Source organism: Zalophus californianus, chromosome 5 (genome assembly GCF_009762305.2).
Source record: "Zalophus californianus isolate mZalCal1 chromosome 5, mZalCal1.pri.v2, whole genome shotgun sequence".
In the NCBI taxonomy this organism is placed as follows: Eukaryota; Metazoa; Chordata; class Mammalia; order Carnivora; family Otariidae; genus Zalophus; species Zalophus californianus.
This window is the reverse complement of record NC_045599.1, coordinates 31470447-31494559: the sequence shown is the minus strand read 5'-3', so window position 1 is coordinate 31494559 and position 24113 is coordinate 31470447. Positions and strand designations below refer to the sequence as shown.

General features: G+C 40.0%; 1 protein-coding gene across 6 annotated transcripts in view; it reads left to right on the top strand.

Annotated features, from left to right (window-relative positions):
- The window catches only part of CDC25C (cell division cycle 25C), a 35464-nt gene that overhangs the window by 4895 nt on the left and 6456 nt on the right, over nucleotides 1-24113 (top strand). For 5 of the 6 annotated variants that reach the window (XM_027606083.2, XM_027606080.2, XM_027606081.2 and 2 more), the window contains 7 exons: nucleotides 929-1134; nucleotides 2055-2152; nucleotides 2816-2861; nucleotides 4440-4473; nucleotides 4589-4678; nucleotides 6039-6137; nucleotides 9105-9260. In XM_027606083.2, the coding sequence (XP_027461884.1) occupies nucleotides 941-1134; nucleotides 2055-2152; nucleotides 2816-2861; nucleotides 4440-4473; nucleotides 4589-4678; nucleotides 6039-6137; nucleotides 9105-9260 (717 nt within the window). In that variant the 5' untranslated portion in view covers nucleotides 929-940. Of the gene's footprint in view, nucleotides 1-187; nucleotides 344-928; nucleotides 1135-2054; nucleotides 2153-2815; nucleotides 2862-4439; nucleotides 4474-4588; nucleotides 4679-6038; nucleotides 6138-9104; nucleotides 9261-24113 lie in introns of those variants that run through there. The other variant, XM_027606079.2, reaches the window with a different exon arrangement.

The following is a 24113-nucleotide window of genomic DNA, read 5'->3' as shown; positions in this document are numbered from 1 at the left end:
CAAAGCAAGCTCACGTCTGGTGATGTTGAGCCAAACGATTGGCTATGGGGGGGGGGGGGGTCTGGGCGGGCGCGCGCAGATTGGCTGGCGCAGCTTTGAGGTGAATGGGATAGGTTTACTGGGAAGGCGGAAGGTTTGAATAGCCAGGACCTGTGACTGTTGATATTCTTGCACCGAGGCTATAACTTCGACCCTCTCCTGAGAGAAGCGCAAGCCTCGACCCGAATCTATCCTGTCTAGAAGCAGAATTGTAGTCTAGTTAATTGACTCCCGTCCTCAGATTTCTTTTAATTTTGATTAAGTCTTCGCTTGTGACTGATTTTCCACTTCCGTTTTTCCTGAGGTAAGCGCAGAGCCTTCTCCACCGGAATCTGAGACCCCAGCGTCCCCTCAGAGTCCCGTCGGGGTCTCACAAACAGAACTTCAGGGGACCTAAATAGTTATTGTCTTGAGTTAAGAGACCTGAATTACTTCCTTGCCTTGAGTCACGAGCTGTGTAGCCCCCGAACAAGTGAAAGCCTCTTTTCATTACTTTTTTAAAGTCTTGGGTTTGGGACGCCTGGCTGGCTCAGTCGATGGAACGTGGGACTGTTGATTTTGGGGCCGTGAGTTCGAGCCCCACGTTGAGTTGTAGACCCGACTTGGGGGAAAAAAAAGTCTTAGGTTTGCCTCCAGTTAAGTCCAGGCTCCGAGGAAAAGGCCAAGCCGTTTGGGGCACGTGCGATTTCGCCTTCAGGCCGACCTGAGATTCATCGGTTGGGATTGGGAAGCCCCTCCTCCAATATGAGCCCCTGGGCCACTGCTGGGTAGGGTGGAGGAGCTTATGAAAACTGGGCAGCCTGTGAGGTGCTTGTGTAGATGATGTTAACCTATTAGCTAGGTTTTGTTTTATTTATTTATTTATTTATTCCCTTCCTTCCTTCCTTAGGTTTCGGAGGCCATGTCTGCAGAGCTCATTTCCTCCACAGGAGAGGAGGGACGCCTCAGCTCAGGACCCAGTTTTAGATCCCGTCAGAGGAGGATATTAAACTTGCTTCTGGAGAGAGACACTTCCTTTACCACCTGTCCAGATCTCCCTAGAACTCCAGTGAACAAACTCTTTGGTGATTCTGCAAACCTAAGCGTTTTGTCTGGGTAAATTCACTTTTCACACCTTATTTCCTTTGCTTTTATGAATAGTCTTTGGGTTTGTTTTTTTAAGATTTTATTTATTTATTTGACAGAGCACAAGCAGGGGGAGCAGCAGGGAGAGGGAGAAGCAGGGTCCCCGCTGAGTAGGGAGGCCGAGGCAGGGCTCATCCCAGGACCCTGGGATCATGACCTGAGCCGTAGGCAGACGCTTAACCAACTGAACCACATAGGCGCCCCAGCCTTTTTTTTTTTTATTTTTGAAAATTGTCCCGACTCAGAGATCAGGAGTGAAGTTTTAAACCCTGCCCTTCATTAACCATATGACCCTTGAGTCTCAGGTTTCTTTTTTGTGACATAGAAATAACAATCTCTTCCTATCTTACTACGATCTTGTGGGAATCAAATGTTGTGATGTCTGCGAAAAGTCTTCAAAAACTATTGCGTTATATGAGTTGGTTGTTTTATTAGTATTAATATTAGTGTTACTATTATTCTTTAAATTCTGGTCATGCCATGCTCTGATGCCTCAGCTAGCAAACAAAGTTGGAGAGTTATAGACCTCAGAAGTCCTAGAGACTCCAAGGAGAAATCAAATCTATGTGCTCACAGTGCAGGGGAGAAGATGTGGGGTCAAGACCGACTTCAGCCAATAATCTTTGATTCTCAATTTTAAAAAAATTACTTGTCTTACTATGTTGGTGGGGAGGAAATGGCATGCAAATTATTGGAGTAGAGAAAAGTGGGAGATTTTTCTCAGCCTACTCTGAAATATTGCCAAAAAGCAGCTAGATTTATTTGGATACTGTTTAGATTGTGTGAATGACTGTTGAGGGGTGTTTCAGATGAAGAGCATAATGTGATCTTTGCCTTTTAAGGGTATTACAACCTAATAGGAATCTTGATGTACTATTATGTCTCAATAGAGGAACCCCAAAATGTTGCCTTGATCTTTCGAATCTTAGCGGTGGTGGAGAGATGTCTGCCAATCAACTTAGCACTTCTGCAGACATTGATGAAATTGGTAAGGAGAAGGGAGGTAAAGGCCTCAAAGGAAAGAACAGCTTTTAAGGGAGAGGACAGGGTAGTTGGATAGATATGGAAGGTGGTAAAAGTAGGTAGAAATCCTTGAAGTTGGAATTCTGTGAGTACCTAGTGGGTTTTTGAGAATGAGAAGCCAAGAAGAGAAATGTAATATCATTAATAGGGGTTAATTTGCATTTGAAAAGTTTAGACAGGAAGGAATATTTTGTTGACTAACTGATGGTAGGAATGAAAGCCATAGTTAAAATGAGATATTTTATGCCCTACTCTAATCTCAATAAAGGCAAAGAAACAAACATAAATATTTGCTAACTAATTCTTGTGTTTTTGTAGGGTCTGAGTCCAAAAGGAGTAACTAGTCAACCATTTTAGTATTTGTTCTACTTTCGGATTTCCTGAATGATAAACATTATTTTCTACTCATGAAAGAAAAATCTCTGTTGTTTAGGCTAGGGCACTGTTTCCAAGCATTTTTTCTTTGTAAATTCTTAAGTTTTCATGAACTTGTACCTTGTACCATAAACTTAATACCTATCAAGAGCCTTTGTGTTCAAAACATCAGCTTTTGAAATTAAGAAATGAAGAAAACCAGAAGAAAAGACAGGATGCATGAATAAGAATAACTCTTCATATCTGATTACAGGTCATTTGGATTCTAAAGGACCTCAGGAAATATATTTAACTGGGATGTAAGTTCTTTTGCTAAACGAACCCCACGTTAAAGCCTTTTCAGCACTGGCACAGAGATTTTTATCCTATGCAGACTCTGTAGAATATTGAACCTTTTGCTTTGGGTTAAGTGAACTTGAAAGCCTGATCCTTCCTTTGAAAGGTTTTTTAAGTTTCCCAGATCTAAATAGTTCATTTTAACCATTACATACAATCCATATTATATTTTAAAAATGAAAGAAAATGGCATATTACGTTTAGGCATCGGCTGTTACCTGCATGTGAGTAGGGCTATGTTAGAGCATCTAGATTCCATTGGCTTACTGTTTGCCCAGCTGTGACTCTGAAGAGTTTCTTAACTTCACTGGACCTCAGTTTCTTCATTTGTAATAAATAACAATGGAAATAATACTAATAACTTCTCATAACTGCTCTTGTAAGGATGAAATTTAGCACGTGCCAAGCATTTTATAATGTTTAGTATGATTATTCATGGGGATTCTTTGTTGGAGATCTAAAATGTTCAACTGGGGAATCCTCAAGGAATGAAAAGTAATTTTTTTTTTTTTTTTTTTTTTTGTGAGCGAAGCAATAGGAGTTTATTAAGTGAAGATACAGAAAAAGCTCTCAAGACTGAGAGGGGTCCCAACAGGGTTGCCCTGAAAAGTAATTTTAATTCAACTTCTTAACTTCTTCGGCTTATTGTAAGGTTTCCATTTGACTGTTTTAATCTTCTTAGAACTTTGTTCTTTGATATTTAGGTGAATTAGGTGCCACTGCAGTGCTTTAGTGAAAGCATTCCATGACTTTTTAAATTTTTATTTGATTATTTATTTTTTTAATATTTTATATTTATTTTTTATTTTTTTTAAGATTTTATTTATTTATTTGACAGAGAGCGGTAGTGAGAGCAGGAACACAAGCAAGGGGAGTGGGAGAGGGAGAAGCAGGCTTCCCACCGAGCAGGGAGCTGATGCAGGGCTCGATCCCAGGACTCTGGGATCATGACCTGAGCTGAAGGCAGACGCTTAACGACAGCCACCCAGGCACCCCAAGATTTTAAGTAATCTCTACACTCAACGTGGGGCTTGAACTCACAACCTGGAGATCAAGAGTCACATGCTCCAGTGACTGAACCAGCCAGGTGCCCCTCCATGATTGTTTTTAATAATACATGTGAAAATTTCACTTTGGATTGCTTTAGTTTCTGTGACTTGCTTAAAATGTCCTAACCCATGTAGCCTGGATAAAATCCTGGCAGGAAGGATAGTAATGCATAAAAAATAGATATTAGCTTCTAATAGCCAAAGCTGGAAAATTAGTCAATTGTGTCTACATAAGATGTAGGACAAACTCATCATCTTTGATGTATGTCTATATATATGGTTATGCACAAGAAATGAGGGCCTTATCTCCAGGATGTCACTCAACATCTTCATATTTACCAGAGAGCACCCTACATATTACTGAAAGAGACACATCAACTAGGTATAGGGCTCCTTGCATGGAAGAAAGGAAAAGTTGGGATGCCCCAAGCCACTGACAAATAACCAAACAGTATTTGGAGTTTACTGACTGGCAGTTTTTTTGGTCTGCAGGAATCCTCAACAGCACCTTAGAAAATGCAGCCCAGTGAGTAGCATCTCTTTCTTGGGTTTGGATTTGTTTCTCAGGTGGGAGACAGAGGCTTTCCAGCCCACCTGTGGCTCAATGATGCTGGATTTTCTCAGAAAATGTTCTCTTGTAGGCACAGCTGCATTGTAGCACTCCAAATGCTTTGGACCATGGCAACAGGAAGAAAGATGCAATATGTAGCTCATCCACAAATAAAGAAAATGTGAGTGGTAAACAGAAACCTAGATACATTTAGCACTTTTCTTCCTGTGAGGGGAGCAACTCACCAGTATCATTATGAGACCTAGAACCCTTATGTCTCAGTGTGCAGACAAGCAAACTGCATCACTATAGGCAAAAATTCTTTTTTTTAAGATTTTATTTATTTATTTGAGAGAGAGAGAATGAACAAGGGGGGAAGGACAGAGGGGGAGGGAGAAGCAGACTCCCCACTGAGCAGGGAGCCCTATGACCTGAGCTAAAGGCAGAGGCTTAACCAACTGAGCCACGCAGGCGCCCCTAGGCAAAAAATTCTTTATGGTTTTTTTCTTTAAGGTTTGACCCTAGAACAGAAACCTAGCTCCAAGTCTTCCACTGCATGGCGACATTATTACCCATGTTCAGTTGATTCGTTTAAGGACAAAATATCTGTTACTGTAGTTTGGGAATTTAGAACTTTTTTTTTTTTTTAACAGGAAAAGGTAATGTACATAAGTTGTTAACATACTCTTTGCATGGCTTCATGTATGGGTTTACTTTATTTCTTATTTCTCCCTTAGTCCAGCTTCTTAGCCCGAATTCTAAGAAAGCCATGGGCCTTTTTCTCTGAGCCTCAGACCCTCCATCAGTTTTTTGGTTTGGGTTTTTTTTTTTTTTTTTTTTTTTTTAAGTATTTTAGAGAGAAGAGAAAGGGCAGGGGAGGGGCAAAGGGAAAGGGAGAGAATCCCCAAGCCGACTCCCTGCTGAGTGCAGAGCCTGAGGCAGGGCTCGCTCCCACGACCTTGAGATCCTGACCTGAGCTGAAACCAAGAGTCATATGCTTATGGACTGAGCCATCCAGGCGCCCCCCTTCCATCAGTTCTAAGTTGAACTGGGCTCCTTAGAGCCACCTAATCACTAAGATAATTATCTAAATAATCCCTTCAACTAATTCTCTTTTCTAGCCATATTTTTCTGTTTCCTGCCTCCCTTCCTTTCCCCCAGGTCAGTATTTATAAAAGATAGCTCCTGTTCTTTTCTCACATTGACTAAGTTATACCCATGTTTTTGGCTGTTCTAATCAGCTCTTTCTTGATTTGATACTGTCCTCTGATAACTTTTTTAAAAATCTCACCATCCCCTCCCCACTCAGGCTCCCCTCTTCCTTCCTTTACTTGTGATTGTAAAATTAGTATCCTCCAAAGCAAATCTACATATCATACGTCAAATTCAAACCATAAGTTGTATCATCAGGATATAGGATCAACCTTGATTACACTTAATGTGTTTTGTGAGGGTTATTCATGGCTTCATCTGATGAAATGTGTTTGGCAGGGCTTGCTGACGCTTGTCTTCCTCCAGCCAATGTAGTTTTTCTTATGCAGGAGAACAACACTTTGAAGTCCTCGGAGTGGTGGGCACCCAGGAGCGTGAAGTTTCGAAAGAGACCAGGGGGGCCTTACATGTCTCCCCTTTCTCTACTGGTGAGTCACTAAACATCCTCATCAAGGGTCTGCTGAGGCGTTGTGGATTATAGGGTGGCAGATCTGCATTTATAACCCTTTGAATTTTTCTAAGCAGGCTTGGGTGAGAAAAGGGGTTGGAGAAGTAACTCCAGAAAAGGGAGGAGACATGTCCCCTGATCTTTTTATTTGTTTAAATTTAAGGAGGAAAAAAAATTCTTAGGCATTTAAAATTTTTCTGTTTTATTCTTTATTCTTTATGTGTCTCCCCCCAATTTTTAAAAGTACTATGTGCCCATTGTGAAAATGGTTTTAAAATATAGGAATATAAAAAAGGATATAGCTACCTCATAGAGGGAAAACTGCTATTAACATTTTACCTCATTTCTTTACAATCTACTTCCCTATTTTTGTTTTTTTTCTTTTTGTTTTTTGTTTTTAAGATTTTATTTATTTTTATTTGAGAGAGAAAGAATGAGAGATAGCACGAGAGGGAAGAGGGTCAGAGGGAGAAGCTGGCTCCCCGCCTAGCAGGGAGCCCGATGCGGGACTCGATCTCAGGACTCCAGGATCATGACCTGAGCCGAAGGCAGTCGCTTAACCAACTGAGCCACCCAGGCACCCCTATTTTTGGACACTTAGTGGCACCCAAATTTTGCTTTTACAAATAATGCTATTATGTAATTCTTGAGCATCAATCTTTACCTATATTTCAAAATATTTTCTTTAGGATTAGTACCAAGAATTATAATTACGAGGTTAAAGTGTATATTTTTAAGATTTTTGATACATATAGTGAGATTCCTTTCCAAAAAAGTTGTAGGAATTTACATATTCATGATCAATCTATAGGTCTTTGGATAAATGTTACTATTTTTTTAACTGCTAATTAGATTGGTAAATGTTTTATTTTATGTTAAAAACAATTAGTAGTGGGGCGCCTGGGTGGCTCAGATGGTTAGGCGTCTGCCTTCGGCTCGGGTCATGATCCCAGGGTGCTGGGATTGAGTCCCGCGTCGGGCTCCCTGCTCCTTGGGAGCCTGCTTCTCTCTCTCTCTCTCTCTCTCTCTCTCTCCCCCTCTGTCGCTCATGAATAAATAAATAAAATCTTTAAAAAAAAACAATTAGTAGTGATTTCATGTGAATATTAGCCATATACATTTTACCTAGTAAATGACTGTGTCTTTTGTCCATTTAGCTACAGGAGTCTTAAGTTACCCAGGCATTCACTTGCTTTTAATAGACAGTGGATTCAAGATAACTCCAGGGATTTAGGGTCTAATCTCAATCCCAGGGAAAAGTCATTTCTATCTCAATCCTAGGGAAAAGTCATTTTTTTTTTTTTTAAAGATTTATTTATTTATTTGAGAGAGAGAGAATGAGAGCGATAGAGAGCACGAGAGGGAAGAGGGTCAGAGGGAGAGGCAGACTCCCTGCCGAGCAGGGAGCCCGATGTGGGACTCGATCCCGGGACTCCAGGATCATGACCTGAGCCGAAGGCAGTCGCTTAACCAACTGAGCCACCCAGGCGCCCGGGAAAAGTCATTTTAACATAGCCCATAATAAGTAGATTAGGTTGACCATGTTTCAGATTTTTGATTTCTTGGAGAAAGGGAAGACTTGGAGCATGGTAAATTACTGAAGAATTTCCTGTGTGTGTGTGTGTGTGTGTGTGTGTGTGTGTGTGTCTTTTAATGTGGTAAAGTATACATAACATAAAATTTGCCATTTTAACCATTTTTAAGTGTACAATCCAGAGGCATTAAATACATTCACAATGTTATGCAACCATCACCACTGTTCATTTCTGGGTTTTTTTCATCATTTAGAACAGAAGCTCTCTACCCATTAAAAAAATAACTCCCCCATTCCTCCCTCCCTCCAGCTCCTGGTAACCTTTAGTGTATTTTCTGTCTCTATGATTTGACTTTTGGACACTTAGTGGTATAACATTCTGTTTATCCATTAATTTGCTGATGGACATTTGGATTGTTTCCACCTCTTTCCACTGCGAATAATGTTACCATGAATATTGGTATACAAATATCTGTTCGAATCCTTGCTTTCAGTTCTTTGGAGTATATACCCAGAAATGGAATTGGTGGATTATAAGATAATGCTATATTTAATTTGAGGGGGAACCACCATACTGTTATCCATATCAGCTGCACCATTTTTATTTTTTTAAAGATCACTTATTTGTCAGAAACAGAGAGAGAGAGAGAGCCCAAGTAGGGGTGGCATCAGGCAGAGGGAGAAGCAAGCTCCCTGCTGAGCAAAGAGCCCGATGCGGGACTCGATACCAGGACCCTGGGATCATGACCTGAGCCAAAGGCAGACGCTTAACCAACTGAGCCACTCAGGCGTCCCTCAGCTGCACCATTTTTATTATTTATTTATTTATTTATTTATTTAAGATTTTACTTATTTGACAGACACAGCGAGAGAGGGAACACAAGCAGGGGGATTGGGAGAGGGAGAAGCAGGCTCCCCACAGAGCAGGGAGCCCGATGGAGGGCTTGATCCCAGGACCCTGGGATCATGACCTGAGCCGAAGGCAGACACTTAAGGACTGAGCCACCCAGGCGCCCCTCAGCTGCACCATTTTTAAATCTTTGTTATTTTTGGTGTTACACTATATGAGTGTTTTTGTATTCTGGGTATTAATCCTTCATCAGGTATATGACTTGCCAATATTTTCTCCCATTTTGTACATTGTCTTTACTTTCTTGGTGGTATTTTTGATGTACAGGAGTTTTTAATTTTGATAAGTCCAATTTGTCCATTTTTTTTATGTTGCCCATGCTTTTGTGTATTATTAATGAGATCATTGACAAATCCAATATTATGAAGTTTTTCCACTGTTCTCTTCTAAGTTTTATAGGTTTAGCTTTTATGTTTAGGTCTTTGATTCATTTTGAATTAATTTTTGTATATGGAAGGTAAGGGGTCCTGAATAGTTTTTAATATTGTCCATATAATTGACAGGACAATGGAAACTTTTTGGAAAGTGAAATGAAATATCTGGGCAGCCCCATTACTACACTTCCAAAATTGGATAAAAATCCAGAACTAGAAGATCAAGCAGAGGAGATTTCCAATGAATTGATGGACTTTTCTCTGGAAGATCAGGAAGAGCCCAAGGTAAGGTACTGTCTGATATCTTTGCATTTCCCATATTCCTTCATTCTTGAATAAACAATATTGTGCATCTCCTGGGTTTTAGCCACTGTGCTAAGTGGTAGGTCTACAGAGATCAAGAAGACATGGTCTCTATACTCTAAGGGCTACCTGACTGATAGGGTATCTGGTAACCATGGGATTCTTACTACTGCTGGGTGAGAAGGTTCCAGTTGGTAGTTTGAGTACATCACTATCAATGTAATTCAGTATAAGTTATGCCCCCAGAGTAATAGTAATGTATGGAACATACCTAGCATGATTTTTCAGTTATTTTACAATATATCCTTCCTGTGTCCCTGGGAGGCATACCTGAAGCCTGTGGCTTATTAGCCATGTACTGATATGCCAAAGATAGATTCTGAGGTTTTTGGCATTTCCAAATCAACTTCATTTCTTTGAAACAAATATGTGTAGGAGTGTGTTTTTTTAAAATTTATTGATTAAATAGGCAAATGTGATATAGTTGAGTCCTTGGATTCTAGTCTTCATTCCCTTATTTAGTGTTATGAGCATGAGAAAGACACTTAACCAGTATAAAGCTCATTTCTCATTTATAAAACAGCATAATAATGAGAAATACTTCCTCAGTAGGATTGTTGTGAATATGATTAAGTATTAAATGCAGTTTATAGTATTCTGCATACTTTATTGTTGTTAATAAAAACAAATGTAAGCTGTAACAACATTCGGTAAATATTTGTTGAGACTGATATGTGCCAGGTGCTATACCAGAACCGAGGACAGGGTTGTGATTAAGATGGTCAAGATTCCTAACTTTCATGGAGCTCGTATTTATATTTTTTCTAGTCTAGAAGATAGTGTAAGTAAGCAAACCAATACCCAAGATAATGACAGATTGTCAAAAGTGCTATGGATGACAGAGTGGTATGAAAAACGACCTAGAAGTTTAGTAGGGTGCTGCTTTTAACTTTAACTTGAGTAACTGGAGCAGTGCTGACATTACAATGAATTTGAAAAGGAGTAATTCAAAGGGAATAAGTTTTCTTTTGGATATTTGAGTTAGAGGCGTTAACAGGAAATTTAAGTGGAAATCCTGAATGAGGAGTGGAGCCATCAGGACTGGAAATGTACATTTTGGGACCATCTGCATAGAAAAGAAAATGAAGATGGAACACTACATCAAAAACTAATGATGTAATGTATGGTGATTAACGTAACAATAAAAAAATTTAAAGATAAAAAAATTAAGAAAAGAAAATGAAGACTCCAAGTTTAAAGGCAGAGAGTAAGAGCTTATAGAGAAGGAGTGATAACCCGTGAGGAGACTGATAATGAAGTAGATAGACTCGGAATGACATCATTCAGGAATCAGAAAGGAGAGAGCTAGGACATGAACAGAGGGGTCAGTTTTATATATTTATTAATTTTATACATTTCTTTATTGTGATAAAATACAATATACATAAAATTTACCATTTTAACCATTTTTTAAAGTGTATGGTTCAGGGCGCCTGGGTGGCTCAGTTGGTTAAGCGACTGCCTTCAGCTCAGGTCATGACCCTGGAGTCCCTAGATCGAGTCCCGCATCGGGCTCCCTGCTCAGCAGGGAGTCTGCTTCTCCCTCTGACCCTCTTCCCTCTCGTGCTCTCTATCTCTCATTCTCTCCCTCTCAAATAAATAAATAAAATCTAAAATAAATAAATAAATAAATAAAATCTTAAAAAACCTTTTAAAGTGTATGGTTCAGTGGCATCAAATCAAGTTCATGTTGTTATGATTGTGCTTATCCATCTCTAGAACTTTTTCATCACCCCAAACAAACTCTTTGAAGAGTTTTATAGTTTTAGCTCTTAAATTTGGGTTTTGAGTTAACTTTGAGTTAATATTTCTGTGTGGTTTTAGGTAAGGGTCCAGTTTCATTCTTTTGCATGTGAATAGTCATTTATCCCAGCACCATTTGTTCAAAAGACTGTCTTTTCTTCATTGACTGGCCTTGGCATCCTTATCAAAAATCATTCGACCACCTGGGTAGTTCAGTTGGTTAAGTGTTGGACTCTTGATCGCAGCTCAGGTCTTGATCTTAGGGTCATGAGTTCAGGCCCCATGTTGGACTCTGTGCAGGGTGTAGAGCCTACTTAAAAAAAAAAAAATCACTTGACCATATACATGAGAATTTATTTCTGGGCTCTATTCTATTCCATGGGTCTGTATGTCTGTCTTTATATCAGTACTATAGTTTTGATTACTATACCTTTGTAGTAAGTCATTTTATACATTTTTTTTCACAAATCATACTTGAATATATTTTCCTTGAAAAAAAATTAAATCATAACAGCTAAGGCTAACCCTGTCTGATCACCATTCCTAGCCCCTGTTGAAGGGCAACTTTGAGATTATGTGGGATTACATGGAAAAGTCAAGAGCATGGGAGTCCATGGAACATATTGGTCTAGAAAGTAACAGATGGATCCAGACTTCTGTAACTTGGCTCTTTAACGGTATGGGTAAAGTCCTATGATTTCCCTATGCTTCACTTTCTTTCTTTTTTTTTTTTTTTTAAGATTTTATTTATTTATTTGTCAGAAAGAGAGCGAGCACACAAGCAGGGGGAGTGGCAGGCAGAGGGAGAAGCAGGCTCCCTGCTGAGCAAGGAGCCCAGTGCCTTACACAATCCCAGGACCCTGGGATCATGACCTGAGCTGAAGGCAGATACTTAACTGACTGAGCCACCCAGGCGTCCCACGTGCTTCACTTTGTTAATCTACAAAAAAGAAAAGGTTTTGATAACTATTTCATAAGGTTGTTGTGACAATTAAACGAGTTAATTGTACATAAGCATTTAGAACAATACTTGCCAATTACTAATGCTTTATTATTATAATGTAGTGTAGTATAAGTGCTTAATTACTGTAGTATAAGGACCAAAATGTGTGGCGTTACAAAGACTGGTAGAGAAGGGATGCTTGATGGCCTTGATGTCCTTAGCAAAGTGGAAGTTGCAGTAATCTGATGACTCAGAGGAGAGTGTTAGGTGACAGTCTTGAAGAGTTTGGAGAATGTTATAATCAACTTTTGGAAACCACAGAGGAAATTATTAAAAGGCTAATAAAATGACATTTGTAAGGTTTTATGTGATAGACCTGCATGGCATAGTGTGCTGTTGTCTAGAAGCAAGATTAGAAACTTGGAACTCCAGGGATGATTAAGTGAGGTTTGGAGGTTGCCATTGGCAGATGAAAAAGTCGTATGGGGTTGAGTTAGCATAGATGATGGTGAAAGTAGCAGAGAGTGGGACGCCTGGGTGGCTCAGTCGGTTAAGCGGCTGCCTTTGGCTCAGGTCGTGATCCCAGGGTCCTGGAATTGAGTCCAGCATTGGGCTCCTTGTTCAGCAGAGAGCCTGCTTCTCCCTCACCCTCTGCTGCTCCCCCTGCTTGTGCTCTCTCTCTCTGACAAATAAACAAAATCTTAAAAAAAAAAAAGGCAGAAAAGTAGATGATGATGAATCAAAGCCTAGATAAGGAGCCAAATGTCTCACTGGGTAGACTCAGTAAAGTAAGAACAGCAATGTGGTTGAAAGTTGCCGAGGAGGAAGGAGTATCTCAAAAGTTTAGAAACTTTTGAGAGCTGGGGGTAATTTTAGTTTGAGGATGTGCCAAGTTTGAATTCTTGGTGGTAGAGTAATAGAAGATGGTTGCAGATTTTTTCTCTTTCTTTCTTTCTTTCTTTCTTTCTTTCTTTCTCTCTCTCTCTCTCTCTCTCTCTCTCTCTCTCTCTCCCTCCCTCCCTCCCAGAAGCTAATGTGGAGTGCAGGAGCTTAGTGCAAGTATTTGAAAAGTTATGAAGTCCCTCTCTGAAGGGTTTTCAGTTTTCAGAACATAGTATGAGTGTGGCGAAAGAAGTAGTCTGGGTTTTAGTGTTTTGAGTAGTGTCTTGGGAGACAAGAGTGGAAAAGAAAAATGAGAGGCACGTAATAATAGGTTCCGTTTATTGACTACTTGTACTGGGCACCGTGTGCTGAGCTATTTATATCCATCATTGCATTTAATTTTTATGTCAATCCTGAAATAGGAGTATGATGCCGCTTTATTTTCTTTCTTCTCTCCCCTTTTTTTCTATAGTATTATACCCTTTTAGGAGGAGAACATCAGACCATGGGATAAAGGCTCTTACTCAAGGTCACAAAGTTAGCCATTGGCAGAGTCAGGTTTTAAGCTGAGATCTGCCTGACTCCCGAGCTGGTGTTTTTAGCAGTATCATGGCGTCCTTTTTTTTTTTTTTTTTTAAGATTTTATTTTATTTATTTGACAGAGAGACAGCGAGAGAGGAACACAAGTAGGGGGAGTGGTAGAGGGAGAAGCAGGCTTCCCACTGAGCAAGGAGCCCGATGCGGGGCTCGGTCCCAGGACCCTGGGATCATGACCTGAGCTGAAGGCAGCTGCTTAACCAACTGAACCACCCAGGTGCCCCATTATCATGGTGTCTTTTGCTGAATATGCTTAGGAGGTAAAAATTGTCCCAGGAACATGTAATAATGACATTTGCTTTTTTAAATTTTTTTTTAATATTTTATTTATTTATTTGAGAGAGAGAAAAAGGGAGCAAACAGGGGGAGGGGCAGAGGGAGAGGGAGAGAGAATCCCAAGCAGACTCTGCACCGAGCTTGGAGCCTTACAAGGGCTCCATCCCAGAACCCCAGGATCAGGACCTGAGCCAGAATCAAGAGTTGGATACTTAACTGACTGAGCCACCCAGGCGTCCCGACATTTGCTTTTTGTGTAGGTTTGGTAAGGTTGAATACCCAGAATTTGGGATTGAAGTGTTAGGAAGGATGATAACTATGTGATCTAGAACACTGCTATTATGTAAAACTTTGTGAGATGATGGAAATGCTTGATATCTGTCCAATACAGTAACCACTACGTGGCTTTTGAGCACTTAAAATGTGGCTAGTGCCACTGAGAAGCTGAAGTTTTAATTTTTTTGAGTTTTAACTATTGCAGATAATCATGTGTCATTGGTTTTACTGTAATGGGTAGTCAGATCTAGAACCCTCTATAAAGTATGGTCCCTGGAGCTTCACCATCATTATCAGGTAGGAATTTCTCAGCATTGCAAATTTCTGGGCCCCATCCCAGACCTTCTGAATCAGAACTGTGAGGGCGGGGCCCACCAGTCTGTTTTAACAACCCCTCCAAGTGATTTTGATGCACCCTGCTATATAATGCAATATTAAATCCTGTTTTAATGTCATTGGTTTGTGGGGAAAAAAGAGAACCAAGATATAATCTGAAAGAGACAAGATGGGTATTGGGAGAATTGACAGTGACCTTCCTGAAACAAACATTTTTGAGGACTCGCTGATAATGGAGGGTGGATCTGGAAAAACAGCAAGTTTAGGGATAGTTAGCATGGGGAAAGGTTGCTAGGCCTTCTACAGGAAAAAAAAGCAATGTAGAGTGAACATTTAGTGGTGCTCTTAAAATATATGTTAGTCTTCATATTTCTAAAATGTAGCTTATACAGTTAAGTCTCAACTAGTGTTAACTAGTAATTAAATTTAATGTTGATTAAAAAGAAAATCTTTTGTTTTCAATTTTATTGTTGAGAATTTATCTAATGTGTTTAATCTCTTTTATGAAATGATAAGTACAGTACAGAGGACCTGATTGAATCTTTCCTTAGTGAAGGTCTTTCATCATCTTAGAAACATCATTCTGAGTTGTGTAAGATAGACAGTATAGAAGAGTAGGTTTAAAATAGACTGACCTCAGGAAATAATCTGGAAATTTTGTTCGTTTACATAGAAGAATAGCATCTGGCTGTGAGGTGGGTTTTTTTGAGGTATTTTTTTGGTGTTTAAAAAACATTAAGTTCCCTTATGTGCTCATTTTATTTTTTAAAATATTTTATTTATTTATTTGACAGAGAGAGAGACAGCGAGAGAAGGAACACAAGCAGGGGGAGTGGGAGAGGGAGAAGCAGGCTTCCCGCAGAACAGGGAGCCCGATGTGGGGCTCAATCCCAGGACCCTGGGGTCATGACCTGAGCCGAAGGCAGACGCTTAATGACTGAGCCACCCAGGCACCCCCTTCTGTGCTCATTTTAATACATTGTGACTCTTATAGCATTATTTTCAGTTGAGGGCACACTGTATAAGAATATGCAGAGCAGTAGATTTTAGAATAGAAAAGGAGTAGGGATTTTTGTTATTGGGTTTATCTCTTTGATATTAAATGGAAATAGATACCTGATAAAGCAAGGAGATTTGTATAACCTTAGTGATTTCTGATGCATTCATTTAAAAAATATTTATTGAGTACCTGTTAAATGTTAGGCCCTGTGTTAGGCAGTGGTAATACAATGGTGAACAATACAGACTAGGTTTATAAGACCTCTTGGAGTTCATATTCTTGTCAAGGAGACATCAACAACAACAAACTCAGGTTTGTCAGGTTAATAGATGTTCTAGTTAGAGTTCTTGGTTGCAAATAAAAGAAACTGATTTCTGGTTACCTCAGGCAGAAAAGGGATTTTTCTGGAGGGTATTGAGGAATTCAGAATTACCAGGAAGGCTGGAAAACAAGGTAAGGCCTGGTCAAATGCTGCTGTGGGGTCATTGTGCTTTGGATGTCACCACCTACTGGCTGGATACTCAGTGTCACCATTACTGGCCCCCTGCCCCAGAAGGTAATCCATCCTGCTGCTGGACTGTATTGCTCAGGACCATTTGTTCCCACCTACTATATTCTCTACTGTGACGCTGCAACCATAAAAAAGACTCAGCCAGCCCTGTGCTTTTGTGTTATTCTTCGATTTTCAAAGTCCAGTCAGGAATATCTGGTTGATTATAAGAGAATGGAAAAGGGAATATCTGTCCCCCTTTGGCCTCCTTATCAGGAAGCAGGTCTACCTCCCACTGAATTTGAGATTTTACTAAATCTCCAATTTTAGCCAAATTACAAATGACTGCCATAAGAGACAAGATAATTTAATTATTGCAAATTGTCTAAGTGTAATGAAGGAAACAAAAAAGGGACTGAGATAAACACTAATAGAAGGGGACCTTTAAATGGGAATAAATAGGGGCGCCTGGGTGGCTCAGTCAGTTAAGTGTCTGCCTTTGGCCTAGGTCATGATCCCAGGGTCCTGGGATTGAGTAACGCATTGGGCTCCCTGCTCAGTGGGGAGCCTGCTTCTCCCTCTGCCTGCTCTACCTGCCACTCCCCCTGCTTGTGCTCGCTCTTTCTCTCTCTCTGACAAATAAATAAATAAAATCCTTAAAAATAAATAAATAAATGGGAATAAATAGGAAAGGCCTCCTTGAGCAAGAGATATTTAGTTGAGAACAGGTTGATAAACTGTCCCAGTTTGCCTGCCATTGAGGAGGCACCTATGACCTGGGCCTTTCAGTGCTAAAACTGGGAAAGTCCCAGACAAACTTGGATGAGTTGGTCGTACATGACATGACTGGAGACAAGAGCATTCCATGAGGAGGGAATATTGTAGGTGCAAAGGTCCCAAGGTTGAGTAGATCTTGGTGTGTACAAGGAACTGAGAAGCCATTGTGAGGGAGGGGGAGAGTTGCCTGAGGTGGGACAGAAGAGGCAAGCAGGAGACAGATCATGTAGGGCCTTAGGGCTATGGTGAGTGTGTGGATTTTATTCTAAGTGCATTGGGAAGCCGTTAGAAGATATTCAGCAGGGGAATAATAGGACCTGGTTTGTTTTATGAAGACCACGCTTGTTGCTGGATAAAGAAAGGATTAGAGAGGATTAAGAGTTCGAAGGAGGGGGTACGTTGGAAGCAGGTTGGAGTAAGATAGGAAGCTCTTGCGTCGTCTCAGGGAGGGTTGGTCGGAGTCTGGACTAAGGTGGCTACAGAGACAGAAATGGATGGATTCAGAAGGTATTTTGGATACAGAAGAGACAGGTTGTAAAGGAGGGATAGGATCAAGGATGACTTTAGACATGTTGAATTTGAAGTGTTTTTATTTCAAAGGGAAAACAGAAGCAGTCAGAAGAAAACTACCTTCTTCTCTCACCAAATAGAACATCCTATCTGCTCTCATACCCATATAACTGCCATCCCTCTTGTTATACTGCATAAGTGTCCCTCCTCCTATCTGAAGCTCCCACCCCCTCTGCACTTCTCCTGTTCATTCATTCCTTCATTCAGTAATGCTAGAGATACAGTACTGAACACAACACCGCAGTAAAGTCCATTCTCTTGTAGAGCTTACATTCTAGTCAGGAGGAAACAGATAAACAAATACATTTATAATATGACAGTTGGTAAAATACTATGTTAAAAAGGCAGGGTAAAGAGAATAGGGAGTACCTGGATTGGGCTGGTGTAGAGTGGGAATTGATATTTTTGATAGGTTGTATAGATTAGAGAAGACCTCGCAGCTGTTTGAACAGACATCTGAAGCAGTGAGGGAGCCAAACAGTAATCAGAAGGGATGAATTTTTCTAGGCAGAAGAAAGATCAAATGCAGTACTTCTGAAGTGAAGTGTGCATGGCATGTTCATGGAACAGAAAAAAGGCCAGTGTGGCTGGAGCAAAGTGAGCAGGTGCACAGTGGTAGATGAGGCCAGAGAGTAGGTAGCAGGACAGGTCATTTAGGGCCTTGTAGGTCATTGTAAAGATTTTGCAAAACCCCTGAGTCGCATGGAAGCATCCCCTCTTGTCTGCTCCTGGAGTAATCTGCTCTCTTTTTCTCCTTCCCGTATTAGCAGTTTTCCCCTTTCTCCTAGATTAATACTTCTCCAATTCTTTGGTATCAGCACTCCTTTGCAATCTTAAAAATGATTGAGAACACTTTGCCTTGTACCTGATCTTTTGGGAAAAGCATCCAGTTTTTCTCCATTGAGTATGATGTTAATTATGAGTTTCTTTTTTTTTTTTAAAGATTTTATTTATTTATTTGAGAGAGAGAAAGAGAGAAAGTGAAAGAGCGCAAGTAGGGGGAGGAGCAGAGAAGGGAGAGGGAAAGAGTCTCAAGGAGATGGGATGCCTGGGTGGCTCAGTCGGTTAGGTGTCTGCCTTTAGCTCAGGTCATGATCCCGGGAGTCTGGGATTGAGTCCCACATCGGGCTCCTTGCTCAGTAGGAGAGCCTCCTTCTCCCTCTGCCTGCCACTTCCCCTGCTTGTGCTCTCTTTCTCTGACAAATAAATAAATAAAAATCATTAAAAAAAAAAAGAAGAAGAATCTCAAGCAGACTCCATGCTAAGCAGGGAGCCCCACACAATCCTGAGATCATGACCTGAGCCGAAACCAAGAGTCAGATGCTCAACCACCTGAGCCACCCAGGTGCCCCCTCTTTTTTTTTCCTCTCCAAAGTAGGCTCCACACCCAGCATGGAGCCCAATGCAGGGCTCAAACTCATAACCCTGAGATCAAAACCTGAGCTGAGATCGAGTCAGCTGCTTAACCAACTGAGCCACCCAGGCACCTCTAGTGATGGCTTCCTTGAGATGCTCTTTGTCAGGCTGAAGAAGTTCCCTTCTGGTCTCAGTTTGCTAAGAGATTTTAGCAGGAACAGATAATAGATTTTGTCAAATGCTTTTTCTGCATCTGTTGAGATTATCATCTGAGTTTTCTTTTTTTTAATCTATTAATATGTCAATTACATTGATCTTAGAATGGTAAAGCAACCTTGCATTCCTGTGATAACATTAGTTGGTTATGATGTATTTTCCTTTTTATATGTTGTTGGATTTGATTTACTGAAATTTTATTGAGAATTTTTGTATTTCTGTTCATGAGAGATATAATTATTAGTGTTTTGTTTTCCTTGTAATGTCTTTCATCATTTGGAAAGAATTCTCTCATTCTAAATTTTCTGGAAGAATTTGTGTAGAATTGGTGTGGTTTTTTTTTTTGTTTTTTTTCCTTTAATGTTAGGGCAAATTCACCAGTAAAGCCATCAGGACCTGGGCTTTTCTTTTTTTTTTTTTTTTAAGATTTTATTTTTTTATTTTTTATTTTTTTAGATTTTATTTATTTATTTGACAGAGAGAGAGAGAGAGAGAGAGAGAGAGTGAGAGCAGGAACACAAGCAGGGGGAGTGGGAGAGGGAGAAGCAGGCTTCCCGCCAAGCGGGGAGCCCGATGCGGGGCTCGATTCCAGGACCCCGGGATCATGACCTGAGCCGAAGGCAGACGCTTAACGACTGAGCCACCCAAGTGCCCCAGGACCTGGGCTTTTCTTTGTGGGAAGTTTTTAAATTACTAATTCAATCTCTACTTTTTGTAGGTCTGGTCAGATTTTCTGTTCCCTCTTAAGTCAGTTTCAGTGGTTTTTGTCTTTTCAGGAATTTGCCCATTTAATCTGAGTTTTCTTATTCATTGGTATATAGTTGTTCATAGTATCCCCTATGATCCTTTTTATTTCTGAAAAATTGCTAGTAATGTTCCCTCTTTTATTCCTAATTTTAGTAATTTGAGTCTTCTCTCTTTTTTTCTTGGTTAGTCTAGCTAAAAGTTTATCAATTTTGTTGATCTTTTCAAAGAATAAGCTTTTGGTTCTGTTGTTTTCCCTTTTGTTTTTCTGTTCTTTACTTCATTGAGTTTTTGCTGTACTCTTTATTTCCTTGATTCTGCTTGCTTTGGATTTAGTTTCTTTTTTGATGGAACGTTAGGTCATTGTCTTGAGATTGTTCTTTTTTCTGTTATGGCCCTTTACAGCTGTAAATTTTTTGTTCTTTTTTTTTTTCAAGATTTTATTTATTTGACAGAGAGAGACACAGTGAAAGAGGGAACACAAGTAGGGGGAGTGGGAGAGGGAGAAGCTGGCTTCCCGCCAAGCAGGGAGCCCGATGTGGGGCTCCATCCCAGGACCCTGGGACCACGATCTGAGTCAAAGTCAGATGCTTAACGACTGAGCCACCCAGGCGCCCCTACAGCTGTAAATTTTCACTTAAACACTACTTTAGCTTTATCCTTACATGAATTTTGCTGTGCCGTGTCTTCATTTTTATTCATCCAAAAGTATTTTCCAATTTCCCTTAAGATCTTTGTTGACCCAATGGTTATTTTGGATTGTGTTGTTTAATTTCCACCTAACCAAATTTTCCAGATTTTTTTTCTGTTGACTCCATTGTGGTCAGAGAACATACTTTGTATGATTTCAGTCCTTTAAAATTTATTGAGGCTTGTTTTATGACCTAGTGTGTATGATCTATCCTGGAGAATATTTCATGTGTATTTGAGAAGAATGTACATTCTATTGTTGGGTACAGTGTTCTGTTGATGTCTGTTAGGTTTAGCTGGTTTATGCTTCAGTACCATACCAAAGTGGTACCATACCAAATGTGGTTGTTACTGGCCTTGCTATTCTCACCAGGGCCTTTGCATTTGTTGTTCCTTCAGCCTGGAACATTCTTCCCCTAGGCAAAACAGGATTTTTTCCCTCAATTTAGTCTCATTTCTCCACATATGTCATCTTATCAGAAAGGCCTTTCCTGACAAGCTTTCCACCCAAATATGTTTCCTATCTTTTCATTCTCCTTTATTTTTTACCTATAGAACATGTCACTACATAAAAGCTCATAGTACATATATTTGTTTCTCCCACTCCCTTATTCACTGCTCTCTCACCTATTAGGTACTCAGAAATTGTCAATCAAGTATGTGGATATGGAAATCTGGAAATAAGGGCGCCTGGGTGGCTCAGTTGGTTAAGCGAATGCCTTCGGCTCAGGTCATGATCCTGGAGTCCCGGGATCGAGTCCCACATCGGGCTCCCTGCTTGGCGGGGAGTCTGCTTCTCCCTCTGACCCTCTTCCCTCTCGTGCTTTCTCTCTCTCATTCTCTCTCTCTCTGAAATAAATAAATAAAATTAAAAAAAAAAAGGAAATCTGGAAATAAAAGCAGAAGTTTTGATTGGAAATAAATATTTGAGAGTCATCTGTATAGAGGGAAAATCTGAATTCACAGGTAGAAAAAATCATGTAAGGCAAAAGTGAGGGGATAAAAAAGGGCCAGGACCTAACCCTGATGAATCCAACATCTATTAGAGGTTTGGTAGATGAGGAGGCCCAACAAAGAAGACTGAGAAGGAGCAACAGAGAGGTAGAATCATCATGGTTCTTTTAGTTAAGGGGTTGCCTGTACTAGCACTAAACTAAACTAGGAGGTGCCACTGAAGCCAAGGAAGAAGGCAGTAGCCAACTCAGTGGACGCCACTATGAAGTTCAGAAAAATAGATGTCTAAAGAAGTGACTGTCAGATATGGTGACATGAAATGAAGATCATTGAGAACCTTGACAAGAGCGGTAGAGTGGTACAAACAGAAGCAAGTCTATGTGTGTTGAAGAGTGTGTAGGCCATGAGGCAATGGTGATGTCTCCTCAGTTTACAAAACAATGATTATTTATTTAAACCTTTTTATAAAATCTGCAGGTAGAACTGAGCTTCGCAAGTTTCCTTTTCTTCTTCCTGGCCTTTTCAATGCTTAAAACTCCCAGATATTGAAAGCGTTGATTGAGTCCTTAAAGAAGGAAAGTCTCTAATGGGTAGATGTTGAATGCAATCTAAGCCAGCTGGTCCTGGGTTCCCCCCCCAACCCCAGCTTCTGAGAACTGGGAAACTTGTGACTAGACAAAGCTACAGTATCTTCACTATCATCATCCCTTCCTGACCAAACACGTATGCTCTTTGCAGTAAGTTGCCATTTGTTTTTATATAAATGTTTTGGAAAGAATCTGTCAGAACAGTAGTGGCTGTTTCTGTTTGTTAAAGTAGTTTTCTCCTATCATTTATTTCTGGATTCCTGCCTTTAGACCATATGAAACCCATAAAGATGTTTATCGGCTTCATTATCACCATGATAATAGCTACCAGAAACCTAAAGCGTTGATGCAAGAGAACAGAGATTTGAGAAATAGACTCATGCGTATATGGTCAGTTGATAATTAGACCAAGATACAAAGCAATTAAATGGAGAAAAGTCTTTTTCAACAAATTGTGCTGGAGCAATTGAAAATCTATATGAAAAACAAAAACCTCAATCCATACCTTATACCTTATACAGAAATTAGTACAAAATGGATATAATAGACCTGAATATGAATTTTAAAACTATAAAACATCTGAAGAACAAAACATAAGAGAAAATTTCTGTGACTATGGGTTAGATAAAGATCTCTCAGATATAATACTAAAAAATGGAAATGTTTTCCTTAGTAGCTAATTCATTCCAGACTCTTTACAATGAGCCCTTAGAGGTGCCTGGATGGCTCAGTTGGTTGAGTGTCTGACTCTTGATTTTGGCTCAGGTTGTGATCTCAGGGTCATGAGGTCCAGCCGGGGATTGAGCCCTGTAGCCGGCTCCTCACTCAGCGGGGAGTCTGCTTGTGATTCTCTCTCTCCCTTTCCCTCTGACCCTCCCCCCAGCTAAAATAATAAATAAATCTTTTAAAAAATAATAAAATAAAATACAATGAGCCCTTAGCTTAGTAATTTGGTGTGTTCTAGAGCAGCTCTTTTGGTTAAGAAAAACAAAGTTTGCACTAAGGCCATCAAATTTGAAATTCTGATCTGGCTTCTTCCTGCCTTCTTCTCAGGGCAAAATTGAAGTTATATGAAGGGAAGTCTGTCAAGAAGTCCGGCTAGCCTGTTCCTCAATCTTTCACTGCATCTCTTCTGCCACTGTAACTTTGGTTCATCCATGCATTCATCATTGGCATCATGGCTTTGACTCTATCTTTTAGCTTTTCCTTTTAAGTTTTGGCTTCTGTTGCTGCCTAATTATTTTGCCATTTTCTAAGTTAGATTCCCAGGAGAGAGAACTTAGTTAGCCCAGATTATTTTTACATGTTCTAGGCTACTAAATGGATATGTCGAAACAGCACTCTGGGCCAGTCAGTGGCTCTGGGTAGGGTTGTGGGGACATAGGGAGTTGACTGGCAGGGATCTAAGGGGACAGGTAGGTGTAAAATATTGGTATGTAAAAGGTGAACTATACCTTCAGCTGGTACCAGGAACAATGGAGTTTCCTTTAGATGGGACCACAGATGTGACAAACACTGTAATAGATACAGTTATTATAAAGTAAAATATTGGTGTTTTTATTGTATTCTCCCAGAAACCATTGACCATCTACTTGTTTTCTAGTTGTGGCTCTGTTATTATCTAGCCCCCCTTCTAAATCAATCCATAGTAGTTAGCGAGGTGAGTGTATAAAGTAGGAACTTCTGCCTTTCGTGTAGGGCAGAGGTAGAAGGTATCTGGGAATAGAGAATAAGAATCTTGGATTAGTTGAAGGGTCTCTGACTGGCTCAGTCAATAGAGCATGGGACTCTTGATCTCGGGGTCATGAGTTCAAGCCCCACGTTGGATATAGAGATAACTAAAATTAAAATTAAAAAAAAGAATCTTAGGTTAGTTGGAAGTTGTTATCAGAGGTCATTTACTATATCTCCCTGCCTCTGTTTATAACACTCAAATCATGGCTTTCAGGGAGACAGTAGTCCCTCTTTTTGCACTTTAGTCTGAGTAACTTCCAAGGCCAGTTCTTTATGGTATTTAATCCATTTTTTCCTGATGGGCTTCATAATATCAATCCCAAAATGTTCATCCTGATACTGGATTCTGGTGTTCCCTTTTCCCTTGCATGATGCTTATTTTGCTGTTTTTCTTTCCCATTAACAACCTGCTTTATAAGAAAGCTGAGTTACTTTTTTTCCTTTCTCCTTCAAAGAAACTACTACCCCAAAAAAGTGACACATACTCTTGCTGCTTAGTATTTTTTTTACAAAGTAGGCTGACCTTTTTGGTTTGTCATCTTCAATTTTGTTGGGGTCCTTAAATCTTGATTGTTAGAGTCTTAGGATCCCATAGAGAAACTGT